The sequence below is a fragment of the Mixophyes fleayi genome, chromosome 1 (genome assembly GCF_038048845.1).
Source record: "Mixophyes fleayi isolate aMixFle1 chromosome 1, aMixFle1.hap1, whole genome shotgun sequence".
In the NCBI taxonomy this organism is placed as follows: domain Eukaryota; kingdom Metazoa; phylum Chordata; class Amphibia; order Anura; family Limnodynastidae; genus Mixophyes; species Mixophyes fleayi.
In genome coordinates, this window is record NC_134402.1 from 169,990,170 (window position 1) to 170,006,686 (window position 16,517).

Here is a 16,517-nt window from a genome sequence, read left to right on the forward strand (position 1 = left end):
CCTAAACTGCCCCGTCCTAGTTTTATAACCCCTCCTCCAGTCTCCCACATGGTTGACAAAATGGTGTCATCCTTGATTCTGCTCTCAGCCTCCCCACATCCACTGCCTTGAAGTGTCTTGTTGTCTCCTCCTTCAAAACATTGCCAGAACATGCCCCTTTCTCACTCAGCACATTACCAAAACCCTTATCTCAGTCCTTGACTATTGCAACCTTTTACTATTTGGTATTCTCCTCATCCTAAATGCAGCAGGGACGCTGATCTTCCTCTCTCACCACTCCACATCCTCTGCGCCACTCTACAAATCCATGCACTGGCCTATTCCTTGCAGAATTCAATTCAAGCTTCCCCTCATACCTTTAAAGACCTCACCAACTCCTGTCCTTCATCAATCTCTGACATCTTGTTACGGGATAAAAAAAGAAAAATGGCAACTTTTTATATTAAGTAGCATATAATGTGAGGCGAAATGCACTACCTCCCCCCAAGCAGTCAGATGGGTTACGTACATATGTTTGGTGTTATTTTCAACCAAACTGACCAAACATTTCACTGTTTGTGATCCCACAATTAATCATTCTGACTGAACAAAATCTAATCGCAAAGCAAGTTGATTAATTGCTGATATCAGCATGTGTGATCATTTACCAGCCTCCAAATGGTAGGTGTTCCTTCTACATTGTTATCTGGTCAATTGCCCCAAAGTCTGAACGTTCAAATGCAACTATGCACACATTTGGTCAAAGTTTTCATTGCTCAACATGATAATTGTGTATAGTGTGTGTAAAAATTATAAGACAAAACTATATTGTTTTATTAAATTACTCTCTGTAAACAAAATGTTTTCTCCATTCAGTCTCTGCATTAAAAAGAGTTATTTCTAGTGGTACATAGTAATGGTCCAAATTTTGAGAGGTTGTGAAGGCTGTGGCCAATCAGAAACGTGGAGAGGTATGCACAGCAATCACATGACATTTCCGTAAACTGCTTTTGGTCAATTACTCTAATATGTTGTATATTATAACTAGATGAGCATGGTCAGATGAGTACCGTACACATATAATGTTAGATGCAGTCATCACCTGACTGGATTTACCTATTTATCTATGAAACCACCTAACTGCCCATCAAAACTGTAGCACATATGGACACCTTAAACCTCAGCATCATCAGTATATTTGTGACGACTGTATTTAGTAAACAAATAATCTCTGACAACAGCACAATTTTGCTAGTTTATTTTTTCATGACTAGTTAGTTAATAGTTAATGAGTTTACTTGCAGGGATTGGAATGCGTAAAATAAACAACAAGTCTTAAACTGAGGACAATGTCTTTCTTAATGTACACATCTCTCTAGACTTGTCTGTCAAGTTGTTTAGTATAATATTATTCATTCGGCACACATATCTAAGTGAATATATAGTAATTAAAACCCTCTTTCAGTTCAGGATTTCCTAAGTGAAGGTTTGTTGTTTATATGGCTAGCTATAAAAAACATGAATCAAGATTCTCTAAAGTAAATTGGGTATTTTCTAGAAGTGGAGGTGACTTGTCTTTAAAGGTTTGTAAATCTACTCCATAGTCCTTAACCAATTCGTGGTGATAAAAAAAATCATTCATCAACAGTATTTATGAAAACAATATCTCAGAGGAAGTTGAGCCATACTCAGATTGCTGGGACAGTCTTTGCAGATCTGCGCATGCACAGTGGAAGTTAATATATTTATTTCATACTAGCCTACTCTCCCAGAATGTCCGGGTAGTTCTCTTAGACCCCCAGGAGAGCAGACCTTTTTCCCAAATTCCGGCCACTCTAGTGATGCAGACAGGACAGGGGCCTCAAAGGGGTGATTCATGTCAAATCTCGCTATTTTAACAAAATGATGCAAATCACCACTTGAATTGACTTCCCCTCTGTGATCTTCCAGAGAGGAGACTTTTAAAGTGGGCTGGTTATGAGTTATTTAAAAAATTCAAACAAATATATTTTATTACATGAATGGATTATAAAAGTTTTATTTTCATCATCATCATTTATTTATATAGCGCCACTAATTCCGCAGCGCTGTACAGAGAACTCACTCACATCAGCCCCTGCCCCATTGGGGCTTACAGTCTAAATTCCCTAACAAACACACACACACAGACACACACACAGAGCGAGAGAGACTAGTGTCAATTTAATAGCAGCAAATTAACCTATCAGTATGTTTTTGGATTGTGGGAGGAAACTGGAGCACCCGGAGGAAACCCACGGAAACACTCAGAATAAAGCACTGTGTAATTCTTTTGTACTGTTATCACCATCCTAACATGAACAGGCACCACCACAATACATGTTAACTAGGCTTCCACATGCAATCTTACCACCGGTAAGGTTATCGCCGCCAATTACCCTTTTCTTATTTTTGCAAAGCTAAAATGAGTCCTAACGCCATAGGGCTCTTTGTCCTTATGGTACATCTGGCCATTAGTTTTTTCTATTTAAAATCTAGGTCTTACACAACCTTTTTGTCTGATTTATTTTGGCCCATTTGGGAATCTAACGAGCTCTGCAATGTCCCATCAAGTCAGTAATACCTTCAAATATGCAGAATCTCCACTCCTACGCTTCATCTCCCTCCTTAAAATGCAAGTAAAGCCACTGTTTGACATTAATGTATAGTAAAAGCTGTATATTTCTGAGCTGAATAACATACATTAAATAAATGGCGTGCTTATACTTAGCATGGTGGACGTACTTAGTTCTCTTTTACTCCTCTACGGCAGATTGTTATGTTAGGATGAAGGTGTTTCTCTAACACAGAGTCACTGTCAGCTTAGCAGACTTGCTTTGGAAGGTCAGCTCAGCTTTTTACCTCTATTAGATCCCATCAGGATACTGTCCTAAAGATGTTCAAGGAGATTCCGCTGTCTGAAACGGAGTTCAGAGGTAATAATTTACTTTTTTTTAAAAAAAAAAAAAATCTGCAGTGGAACTTCAAGCTGAAACTAAACAAAGTATTTTATCTTCATAGTTTACATCTTCAGAGTTCAACTTCGAGGTTTAGTGGTTCTGTGAAATGGAATCTTAACTTTGTATCCTGTGTGTGTATGATCTGGCACAATAATTAATTATTTCATAAGAGCAGCCATGTTCTTGTGCAAACGAATGTGCAGCCCTGTATACTGAGATAACTCAAACATGCTGATTCTTAACACATTTCCAATAGTAAGCCCATTGTGTGGTTATTTTTGATCAAATTTTGCTCTACTTTCTCCCTGCTCTTATGGAAGTAAACTTCATAGTTTTAGAAATATGTGCTTCACTAGACGCTTTCATAACCTAGTTTACCTTGTTACATTTTTAAAAAAAACGGTGAAACACAGCAACTAATCAGCTTTTGTTCACTGCATGTTAGACAATGAATGCAAGAGTCTGATTGGATACTATGGCTGCTCCTCTTCCGCCTCCCCTCTAAGCCTAACCTAACACTGGCTCCCCTTGCCCTACAGAATCCTTTTCATACTCCTCACTATCACCTACAATGACCTCTCCCACTCTAACCTTCTCTGCATTCACACTCCCTCCTGCTCCCTGTGGTCGGCCAATGACCGTCGACTCTCCTCCACCCTGATCACCTCTTCACATTCCCAAATCCAAGACTTCTCCTATGCTGCCCCCTTCACTGGAATAAACTCCCTCTCTCCATCCAACGGTCCCCTAACTTGTGCTCCTTCAAACGGGCACTTAAAACTCACCTGTTCCTTAAAGCCTACAAGCCATCCACCTAGCCCTTTCTCCATCTCCTCTCTCCTCCCAGCCCCTTTTTTCACTCCTCCCATACTTTATACCCTTAACTGACTCCCCTTTGTGCCTGCTGTCTGTTTGCCCTCCCTTTAGGATATAAGCTCTTGCGAGCAGGTCCCTCTTCCCTCCTGTCTCTATACCTATTCTTCTGCTCCAACTTTACTGCAACAGCCACGCCTGGAGTTTCTGAAGTCTTGGTATTATTTGTTTATTGTTCTGTACTGTTTCACCCTGTATTGTCTATTGTTTGTATTGTGTACGGTGCTGCAGAAATCTTGTGGCGCCTAAAATAATAAAGAATAAATATAATAATAATAATAATAATAATTTGGGGAAAAATGTACCCCTAAATGAGCACTAATCAGCAGAAACAAAAAATGTCATATATACAGCTCAGTACTGGACACTTTGAAAGTGATTAATGCAGGATATAGTCAGGTTTTTGTGTCTATCATCCATTATGAGAAATGTACAGTCATTTACAACTAATCTTTTTTTTATATTTCTATTTGGTCACAGGCAAAGATTATTTTACAATTTACAACAAAACATTGACATTCCTTATGCAATGTGACTAATAATATTGATACTAGTCACAGAGGTCTACAGCGTAACAACATCCTGTGCATTGTGATTAGCTGACCAGCATGGCAGCATGGCTTGTACACCCTTTAGTGATTGCCAAACATGTCAGGAAATTGTGGTTCTATATCTACTAAAACTGTTTCCTTTCACCAGTCAAACTGCTAAATTGATGTTTAAATATTATTTTTATAGCTGAGCAGAACATGCACATATCAGATGGTCCTTGTTTTGTACTATTTAGTTGTCAGCTACACAGAGTCCCTTGTACATGAAGTGAGTGGATATAATATTTTTTATGGCATGTATGAACCAAGCTGTTCTGGATGGTTAGTTAACTCTTCAGGTAAAAGGCAGCTTCAGCTGGCACGTACACTCCTCTATTACATTCCAGAGTTCATATTACATTCTTATGTGTTCTGTGTATATACTCCTAGATTGCATTCCTGGTAGCCTCTCCCGTTCATGACCCAGGTGCTCTCTGATTGTAATACCAGAGACAGAACCATATGGTTTAGTGCACCAGCCCAGCGGGCCAAAGAACTGAATTTCCTCTTTCAGTTTGCAAAAAGATTGCAGTGAAATTTTGCACACACTGGGGCTCATGTAGAACTGGATGTTCAGTTGTTTATGTTTGTTGGATTCCTTACTCCTGGAGAGGCAGAAGAGGGAGATAAGGGACAGGCAAGTGTAGGCCGTGTACTTTAAGGGCGAGTTCACGGAATTGCGACTGAAGAAGACCTGGTTGCATACATACCTGTCAGGAGACATATCTCTAGCGGGTGCCGGAGGATTGGTGCAACGATAAGCAATAATGATTATTACTATCAGCAGCAATAGTTAGCCCCATCTAATTGTGACGTGACCCCTGCAGCTGGTAGTACTTCAATCATTAACTATATTATATGAAGTTTTGGCCTCCTATTCCTATTCGCAATACTTAGTTGACAATTTCATTGTGACTATTATAGGAAAGAACATTCCTATTTAATTCTTAAAGGGGAATATATATGCTATTTAATTTTGTTTAAATTTAATTTAATATAATTTAATTTGTATTAGTATTTTGTGTATGTGTATGCATTTATTTACATTTTATATTGAAAATACATTCATTAATATGTATTGTAACACTATTCTCAACTCTTTGTATGACATGTCATTACATTATTATATTGTGTACAAATAGGGTACATTTACTTTTAACACTGTCAAGCCCCATCTCTGCACTATTGTTGGGCGTAAGTATACACACTTGTATACCTGACATATGTCTGGTGCATGTGCTACTATGTTACTGCTGGACGCATCTTGACATGATCTAACAGAACTCTGCATGTCAATGAGTATGTTAGGGTCGCATGTGCTACACAAGCCCTATTGAGTTTTTCAGTGGAGCAGTCAATTTCACAGAGATACAAATTTCCTGTCAAGCAAGCTTCCAGTTCTGCTGTATCTTCACCATTCAGCGCTGTATTTGTAAATTTGCATTTCATGGCATTTCTAGTCTATGAACAGAGTTAGGGCGATGATAGTCAACTCATTCTACTGTGTGGTGTGGTTGGTGTAGCACTAGGATCACTAAATATCAAATTCCAACATTTTCACAGACAAATGTAGAATGAAATATGAATATTTAGCAGAAAAGTTTTGAAACATTTACTAACCTGAAGTGAGGACACCCAGGTATGGGAGTAATCTTAGTTTGAAATTAACTAAGGAAAATGAGGAATTTTGTTTAGAAAGTATCAAGTGTTATAGTATCTAGTCTATACTATAACAAGGGCTGCAATCAAGCAAATAGCCCAATAGGATATTTATATTAAAACAGTTTTATATTGGTTAATGTGGTAGCAAGAAGAAATTCAGACTTCAGAGACTTGGAATGAGGGTTTGCGGGAGTTTCATTGACAATGACAAATAAACATTAATGTCTCAAGCAAAGTCCGAGGAGCCGTAAAAGCAAAAATGGATAATGTAATAATCTGATGTCAATGCAAAGTGCTAAATAAGTGAGCAAATGCAATTTATTTCACTGAAAATCTTGGAAGTGCGCTACAAGCAGCTGTAAAGGCAGTGAAAGTCTCAGTAAAGACCTCTGTGTAAACCCTAGCCTTAAATATATTTAGTGACCCTCACTTACCCAGCATAACAATATTGCGCTACAGTGGTTACCTTGTACCTTAGTTGTGGTCATAGTTAATGCCAATTATTAACAAAAAGATTGCTCATGCAATATATAATATTATCATAAGAAATCCCGTCATCATGACAACTCTTCAGTTTTCTCCTGGAGACTCCTACATTTTACGACTGTACCCAGTCTTGCATCTTTATAATCTCCCAATCAGTGACTGAATGAGTGCTTCCACCAGGTCACAACACTGCAATCAGCCTAATGGATGATAGCAGCACCCTTCCTCCTTCCCACTGAAGGCTGACAGGGTAGTTCAGTGCTTGACATGAACACTGTGGGCCTATTAAGGGCTGATATCATTGTTTCCTGTCCTGCACTAAACTTCAATTGGCTGCTATAGTTCAGTGAAGGAAGAAACAGAGCTACTATCAGTAAATATAACAGGATGATAGAAGCTCAGATACCAAAACCATTGGTAATTGGTATAGATGTAACCAAACTAATATAAACCACTATTGGAAGGCACACTTGACCAACAGGGGGTTGCCAATAGATTTGTCTAAAAGGATTTGGGTTCTACATTGTACACTGGCCTAAGCAAATGTCTGTATTTTACATTGACAGTGCGGGAATGAAATCTGCTTTGTAAACTGCCCACATCTCCTCTGTATAAGTTCCCCCTGAAAAGCAATTGAGCCATGCCTATATTTTGCTGTAGTACACAATCTGTAGAGCACTACTATACCCACTAAAAATGCCAGCATTCCATCTTGGAATGTTGGCATGTCTGTATAACATGTATATGTGAATCATTCAATATAATAACATAGAATTTGAACAATCAATATAAAGAACTGTGCATAGAGCAGTATTTTGTACCATAATGGTCATAAGGGATACTCTAAAATTATTGTTATCATTATTATTATTAACTATTACTTATAAGCGTCCACAAAGGTCCAGCAGCACCATACATAAAACACAGATAAAGACAAAGAAATATACTGAAGTATACAAAGTGCTTATGACCTGGCACCATTGTTTCTTGAAATTCTACAGGATCATATGTATATTTATTGAAACGTGTTTGGTTTTATTATGTTAATACAACAACATAATTTAAACAAAAGAGTTTACAAAATATATCTTTCCAGTTGCCAGCACTGATCTCAGGGTTGTGCTTGTGTATGCTGAAAATATTAATTATAAACCTAGTCTCTCTTGACACAACATCCAGTTAGCTGCTGTACATAGCTACTACAGTTGGAACACATGAAAACAAAATATCTATTGTGTGTGTAATTATTAATAGAACCAGCATGAACAGCCTGCAGGAATTCTATCTTTAATAGGTACAGTTCCACTCCCATGTCTAAAACGGACTCAAGTCAGCTACATCATATGAGCTGTGTGCTGCTCAAGATTGTCCTATAAACTTAAAAGATGACCCACAAAGTCTACAAATAATTCAACCAGGGTACGGACTGCAGACAGAACCCCTAACTCCATGCAGTTTATAACCTCTCTTATCTTACTTTCTCGCTCTCTTGCTTCTCCCTATCACACAGCATTTCACCTTTTGACCTTTTCTGGAAACTGTCATTTTTTTAGGCATTCAAGCACTGGTGATTTTTTTTTTTTTTAAATAAGTAATTGGAACTGATACTGATTGTCTCTCCCTCTCCTTCCATCTCCTCTATAAACAAGAGTACCTCCCACCCACAAAACTGGGAGTTAGTTGCTAACTGTGAAGTTAACTTCAGTCCCTCCCTCCCCTCCCGAGAGCCTTAGAAACCAAAGGCTGGATCTAACCCTAATCACCAACAGTCAAGAACATTTCCCCTTTCCTCCCTTTCCCCAGCTCTCTCATGCTTTCCTCCTTATCTCTATCACACACCATATACAGCAGTTCCTCAGCTCACTTTTCAGGAGGATACACTGTTTTACAATTGGAACTGTAGGATATTTATTTTCTTCTGACTTAAATAGTATCCTGACTGCTTCAATTTAAGTTTTCAATTCATTTCTACCAGTTGTGCAGAAGTGTGCAGGATTCCAGCAGCGCGCAGGCATACATCAACACTCCACAAGGCGATCGCAATGAACAGCAACATAGCAGAGAAGGAGAGCTCTCCCGATGACATCAGTCTTCCAGAGGAGGAGGTATGAGTCTTTCATAGAAATGACATGATTGTGCATTATACTCCTATACACAATTACACGTTAATTCAGACATCATTTGGATTGTGTCAAATGTCACAGTTTATTCATTAACATACACAACCTCATGTTCAGAGACACTTCTACACTTAATTACAGTACCCTTTCTACTCCACATACAGTATACATTTCTTTTGTTATCAGATTACGGTTCTTAACTTTAACATCCTTTGACCAATTATTAGTGCATGTACATACTTTTTTACTGTATATGATCTTCAACTGCGTTTTGTGCTCTAATGTACATTATTTGGTGCCTCCTATGTAACAAATGAAAATATTTACTATAGACTCAGTCTTGACATTTCATTTAGAGTTCAGTATTATAGGTGAATTTATTATTGTGTGTGTATATATATATATATATATATATATATATATATATATATATATATATAGATAGATAGATAGACAGATAAAATGTGTGTGTTTTGTACCTCTCTCATCATTGTGCACTACACTCTGTTAATTCAGGCATATAAGTGTTTGTTTAGATAGTATGGAGTTTTTAGATAGTATGTGTTTTGTATAGTTTCCATAATTTATAGCTTTTGAATCCCAAATCTATGCAGTTGTTTCCAGTCAGATACAAGCAGTCCTTGGAGTTCTGCCATAGTAATTTTTTTACAATTGCGTAACTTTTTCTTAAGCACGTTTCTACACTTTTTTTTTGGCTGATGTATGCCCTCAGCTGAAATGTTGACTATATATGTAAGCAGCTAACTCGCAGAAATATTTTATGCATTCATAATCAATTGTTCCAGCCAGAATCCACACGCACTGCAGCGTACATCCAGCATATTACAGAGCCCCAATTACTTGGTGTTTTGTGTATCTTCGCTCTAAGACAGTAATTAATCTAGATCTGCAACATATCATACAGTGGTCGGAAAAAAACTTTGGCCCTTGTTCAAGACATAAAACTGGAAAGTTTCTCTGTTTCGTAACTATGGAGCCTAATTTCCACATACAGTACTGCTGCATGGTGCATGCTACTTCTAAGTCTGTTTTTTACAGAAATCAGGACACCAGTGTTTTTTCCTTTTCTCATTAATCCTTTCAACTTGGATACATTGGAAGCCTGCATTCTAGGAAAAAAAATACCACAAGCTAAAAATGTTCAGTGTGAAAAACTAACATCCTGGGAAAAATGGGACATGAGAGGGCTCTGGTACTAGATAGTGAATTATACTCCATGATAACTGTATCAACGTGGCCTTTGTACAACACTTCCATATGAGACAGAATTTAATTTTATAGGATAACTTTTGGACATAAATCTCACTGACTTTCTTTCCTTTAAAAATATAACCCTTTTTATGTATATGAAAAATCTATATGTATAATCTCTTTGGCATCTAAATTCAGTAGAGAAGCATGCAACCGGTATATATTACTGTAGGTTCTTGTACTTTGCGTTGATTGCAGACCAATATCTAACTGTGCTTTATATTGTCCTGGGACCTCCATGGAGATGCGGACACAGACTGTTCTCTAGGAATAGTTGCCTGACTACAAAAGTATTGGATCAGCAGCAGAATGACGACATTCATTTGGGTGATTTGCCCCTCATCCAATCAAATGCCACTGTCTTGTATGACATTTAACTCCTCTTAAAAGTAGAAACTTTGTGGGTTCAGTTAAAATCTTGGGAGGTATGAAATAGTGATACATTTATTAGTGTGGAATCTGCCCGTCACCAGGTGATGTAATGACACTTTATTGTGAGCAGAATATGGCAGGAACAATGGGCATTAAAGTATAGAGTAGTGAGTGTGCCAAGCTTTGGTTAAATATGCAGTTTACATACATTTATTGTTCAAGGTATTTCAATAGTATTAATTATGAAACTTTGTAAATGCATATAGCATGCTCCAAATATGGTGTACACCTAAGCTTGTTGTATTGTGTAGTAATTACAGATGTATAGTATATAGATCTTGGTAAGTGATAATTATAATGTTTCCCTTCTCATCAGTATGTACCGTGCTCTCTTCCAGTGATATGGATTGTGTTGCAGTTACTGAAATAGCAGTAAAATATATATATATATATATATATATATATATATATATAATTTTATGTATAGAAAAAATAACCTTTGCGTGTTCAATTATAGTGAATTCAAAATGTTCTAGTATTCATTTGTCATAAGAACACTAACACATTTGTGAAAGCGGAACAGTTTTAGTTCAGTGGATATAGTGATCTGATTCTCTGTTTTCTCTAAATCCAATTTACTTGAATGAACCTTTGCCTTGTATCTTCTGAATAGATTGCATTCATTTTACTGCGCTTGTAAAACACGGTTTAACAAAGTATAATGCGGACTAAACAACTGTGTAAGGAGAGACACAGTATTATACAATTTGGGTACTTTCTGTTTGCTGTGTTTACTACTGTATGTTTATAGAGTAATGGCAATAGCAAGTCTTATAACTGCAATGTACAAGGAGAAGAAGGTTATATACTATGAATCCTGAGTGAAATGTTCTCTTGATTGAAAAAGTAAGGGTAACACTTGTACTTAATCAATATTGCTTAAAAGTAAAATAAAAGAACACTGGGATCATAACATACATTTAATTTACTAAAAATAATTGAACTAATACAGTGGAGAAAAGGCAGAAAGTGCTGATGTTGGAGTGCAACATACAACTGTGTGATATAAAGTATTGGTCTAGGTACTAGGTATCACTAGGTTCTATCTTTCTACCAGATTATTCTTTTACAAGGTATGGGGAAAAGTTAGCTAATTTTTTAAAAACTTAAAGGGGTTCTCATCCTTACTAATCAGTAAATAAAAATCACAAGACACATGATTGTGTTTTTATAAGTCTATTATCTTAACTTGCTGTCTGTTTAAACCTCTGTATTGCCCCTTTCTATACAGGCAGAGGTTGACACATCACCTGTGGGGCCTTTTGAAACAGGTGTCTCGCAGGATAATATTTAGTTTAAATGCTAACTATATATTACATGATGCATGGGGGAGGGGACACATAATATAATCACCCTTGTCATTCCATACCAACTAGAGATCAACCCACTCTCCACCTTCTACCACTGGAGTGGGAACAAACCTGGAATGAGCAGTACCATGAATGGACATGATTGGGTGGCAGTTGCAGATTTGCAAAATATTTGCTAAATAATTTACAACACCTGGAAAATCAGGCCAAAAAAAATTAGAAGCTCCGTTGGGAGATAAGGAATAGCATGCTGGTCTTCTCTTTGTTGTGTTTCCCATGATTCCTCCATTTTTCCGAAAGCCCCAGACGAAAATTGGAAGGCATTGTGAGCAGTAGGACCAATAACAAGCCGCAATCATGAGATAGTGGCCTATGATTGGTTCTCCCGATAACCCAGCTGTCACCATTTAAATATGATATGGTGAGATTAATTTAACAGTTTTGTGTTACATAACCGGCAGAAGCCCTGGAAAATAGCTGCATTTAGCAGTCCATGGACTCTGGCTAGGGGGAGGGTGCATGTTAGAAAAATATTTTTGATATATTTTTAGGTAGTGCAGCTTTAGTGCTTGTAGTAATTCCAAGCCTGTGATTTGAAAGCAGAATTATTAACTTAATTTTGTTGCCGTTGTGCCAAAATGAATCTGAATTGTAGCAAAGAGCATTCCTGAGGCTTCATACAACCATAAGGCAGAGTCATCATCATCAACATTTATTTATATAGCGCCAGCAAATTCCGTAGTGCTTTACAATTGGGAACAAACACTGATAAGACAATACTGGGTAATACATACAGACAGAGAGGTAAGAGAACCCTGCTCGCAAGCTTACAATCTATAGTCTCGCTGCTTTGGAGATTCAAATGTAAAAGTCTTTGCATCTGGCGTGTCATCTCCCTTCATGGTGCCATTCCTCTCTCTTCTTTGTCGACATTTATAATATGGGTCGCAGCGCTGTTTTTTAAATTTGGTTTCCTGTTAACAGCCAATTAGAGCAACAGAAAAGGAATGACGGGACTTAATGGAAAACCAAGAGGTGCATGTAATTAATAATATGCTAAATAATAAGTACTATTATAACTGCCGGTGTCATGGATCTGGTGTCAGATTAGATGCCCTGTTGCCAAAGTGGACGGACTCAGGAATGAGCCAAGGTCAGTGCAGCTTGGGAACAAGCAAAGGTTAGTGCAGGCATAAGTGAAGTGTAGTTTAAACAAGCCAAAGTCTATACTTGGATGATTAAGAATTAGTCCAGGACAAGATGGTTCAGTACACAGGTGCCTATAGTAAAAGTAGCAAGGCAAGATTACAGGTATGAACCACAAAAGTCAGGCAAGGGATACAAAGAGCTGCTGGGTTTAAATAGTGCAGTACTTCCTCGCATTGCCCACTGATTGGGAACAGGTGCAGATCATTGAGTAATTAGAAGCCCATGGGAATAACCTCTCTAGAACTGCTGTTTATAGAATAACTGCTTCAGTTGTATACAAGCATGGCAGCAGACCAGCAACACAGAATCCAATTTCAGTTCCTGGGGTTTGGACATTACTGCTGTTTGAACAATACTGTGCTGGCACATGATCGGGCATTAATAATGCCATGTTTATTGGAAATCACTACTTTGGCCATTACTGTAAGGCATATTACATTGGGCATCATCACTGAGCATGTTACATTCAATTTGGCATTATTGATGACATATTAATACAGGCTTACACTTGGCATTATAGTGTTGTCATATTACTAGACACATGTTTCAGAAATTACTACTGCTGGCATCTTACAAGGCATTCTAGCTGGCATATTACAAGTATTATTACTGCTGACATATTACTGAGAAATAATGTTACCATGTTACTCTCCATCACGTTTAGGATATTACTGTGTATTATTAAAGCTGGCCTATTACTAGTTACTTTTAGTACTTTAATTATTACTGAACATATTACAGGACCACTGCGGTTGTTATTACAGAGCATAATGTTTGGTATTACTGGGTAGATCATTTGGGTATATCATGTGGCATATACAATTACTATAAAACATTCAATAACAATATCATATTTTCTTTTCTTACATCATGGAACCAAAATGGATTGTTTTGGGAATTCTTACTATTGATCAACCCAAAATACTCCAAAGCTTAATCCTAATTACAAATAAAAAACAGTAATTGATTACGTTGCGCATCTTGTTTTAATACTTGGGTAAAGCACTTTTAGCAATTTAATTCATTTTGATTTCATGATGTAAGGAAATAAAATGTGAAAAATGACAAATAGAATAAATAGTATGAATAGTTTTTATCTCCACTATTACTGACCATATTACTGTGCTTATTTGTGCCATTGAACATATTAATAGGCATGTTATTATTATGCCATATATTTAATAATCTTTATTCATATAACATCTACATATTAGGGAGCACTTTAAAGAGAACAATTGATCATCAGCCCCTGCCCCACACATATACTAGGTTTATGTGTGTAAAAAGCCAATTAACCTAAATTATAAGGATATCAAAAGTAACAAAGGCACCCTGTGACCATTTTAAGGCACAAGACTATAGGCTGATTGCTTTTAAACAGTTCAAAGGTGGCTTCTCATCTCCATAACTAATTTAGCTCTTTTAAATGTAGTTGAAATACATACATGACTGGACTCACATGTGTTTGTATGTGGAGACTATCTATGGGTAGAATTTCTATGCACAGCTGTGGGGCATCCGTGATGTCCAGTGAAGGGGTCCCAACCACAATTACTGTACAGAGACCCTTTATGTGCGCTTATCTATCACAATGGTCTATATTGATATTTGGATAGATTGTTGAAGTATTTCCTTTTTTTCCCCCTCTGGTTTAATAGTCTTTTGTTTTTTGTATTTTCTGAAGATGAGTTTAATCACAGTGAAATGTTTTACGTCTTATGTGTTTTGCACAGGTCCGATGTGCCTGCAATTCTATCTTCGAGTTCGGCTTTTATTTCCCCATTTCATAGTGTATTTATAAATAATAGTCTGCGAATAGAACCGGTTGACAGCAGACAATTCAATATCCTGTGTGGTGTGGTTAGAGGAGAGCTGTGAACATTTTACAGCAAATTCCGCCAGAAAAAAGCGTGAAATATCATGGTCAAATGCGAATATTTTGCAGAACAGTTTTGAAAAAATTCACTGTCTACTTTTTATATGGATGAATGACAAATAATTACAATGTTTCAATTCATGTTTTGTTTGATCTCTTACATGAAAATAATAATAGTTCTAATATTATAACTACAGTGTTTATTGGGATAACTATATAAGGTATAGTGAAATCCTTATCAATTCTAACCTTGGTTATCCAGAGCCTATAAGAAAGCAATCTATCTGTACCACATCCTGGTCATGGAACTCCTTGATGACTTCTATTACCAATATAATTTATATAATTTTCTCTGGGGGATATATTATCTCATATGTAACTTACAACTGTGTCATATATGATTGCGTGTATGTTGAAAAATACATGCTGCAACAAATACACTTGTAACATTAAAGTTGTGATGTGCTTTTATACAATGTGTACTGTGTCTTTGCACTTGTAGTACAACAGAGTGGACTATATATTGACCTGGATGAAGGTTTTAGCACAGTCATGTATGTGTTTTTTTAAATTGAGTTGGCAAAGATGTTATATAACAACAAAGGAGTTACCGAACGTTTACATTTGTGAAATGAGGTGTTTCACAAATAGTCTTAACATAGTGCAACAAGTAGGTCCACTATTTACAACAGCCGTGCAAGATTTTAAAGGGGCATTCATTATAAGAAAACCTCATAAACAAATTATTTGGAAGTTATTGAATTAAAAGCCTTTCAAAATTATGAATTTAATTTTACATATTGTTGAAATATTTGTTCTACTCTGAATCAACTGTAAAAATAAAAAGAAGTTATTTTAAAAAGGCTTTCCAGGCAATAAAAATTGTCACGTCCCATTGCCCCTCTATGTCTCTCTCCATAATAATGGAAAGTCTATGTTTATTTATTCTTAATTGCAGATCAAGCAGTGTGTACTGCCTTACTTGGAAATTATATGATTGGTCTGCATACCTACATTTCATGGATCTTTTGCCTCTATGGAGGTACACATGACATCTACCACACTATAGTGTATCAGAGAGTAAGGCTGGGTACACACTGTGCAAAATTTCTCCCAAATGCGACATTCTTAACGATTTTACCAATGACTGCGGATTCATGTCTACAGGTTAAACACATTTTGCACAATTTACCTTCAGATCTGTGCCCTTCATTTGTCATAACCATCGGTTGAAAAGATTGTGACTCTTGATCGTGGAACGACATCGTTCCATGGTTGAACAAGAATTTAAGTTCAGTTAAAATCTTATAATTTTGCTTGAGGAACCCATTTAATAATTTTAGAAAAAAAAGCTTATACTTTTTTTTTTCAAATTTAGGGAGTGACTTTTCATTGACAGTTTCAACAGCTTCACAGGTCATTTACATTGTGTCAAAAAAAATTAGATTCTTTTGTTTTGTTTTACTGATAAACCTGATGAAAGCTGGAGGTAAACACAGATCCAACAAGTTGATCTGGTTATTCCTACATGGGAAGAAGATTTAGTATATTTAGGCTATGTGCACACTGGCGTTAATAATTTCTGTCTCTTCATGACAGGTGATGGATGAAAGACGGAATCTCGCTTAGAAATCATTCATTTTTCTGGAGAGACACCAGTGCATTACATATAGCCATCTTTCCAAGACTAATGACAGAACAGGAACAGTGACATGGAAAAGTAGAACATG

The 16,517-nt window shown here is 36.8% G+C and overlaps 1 protein-coding gene across 2 annotated transcripts in view; it reads left to right on the forward strand.

The window, feature by feature from the left end:
* Positions 1-8,277: 8,277 nt before the first annotated feature.
* RBPMS (RNA binding protein, mRNA processing factor) overlaps positions 8,278-16,517 on the forward strand; it is a 242,100-nt gene continuing 233,860 nt past the window's right edge. Inside the window, exon 1 of one of the 2 annotated variants that reach the window (XR_012689755.1) lies at positions 8,278-8,673. Coding sequence is in view for 1 of the 2 variants with exons in the window: in XM_075203727.1 (XP_075059828.1) it covers positions 8,611-8,673 (63 nt within the window). In the remaining variant the exon portion in view is untranslated. The remainder of the gene's footprint in view (positions 8,674-16,517) is intronic. The other variant, XM_075203727.1, reaches the window with a different exon arrangement.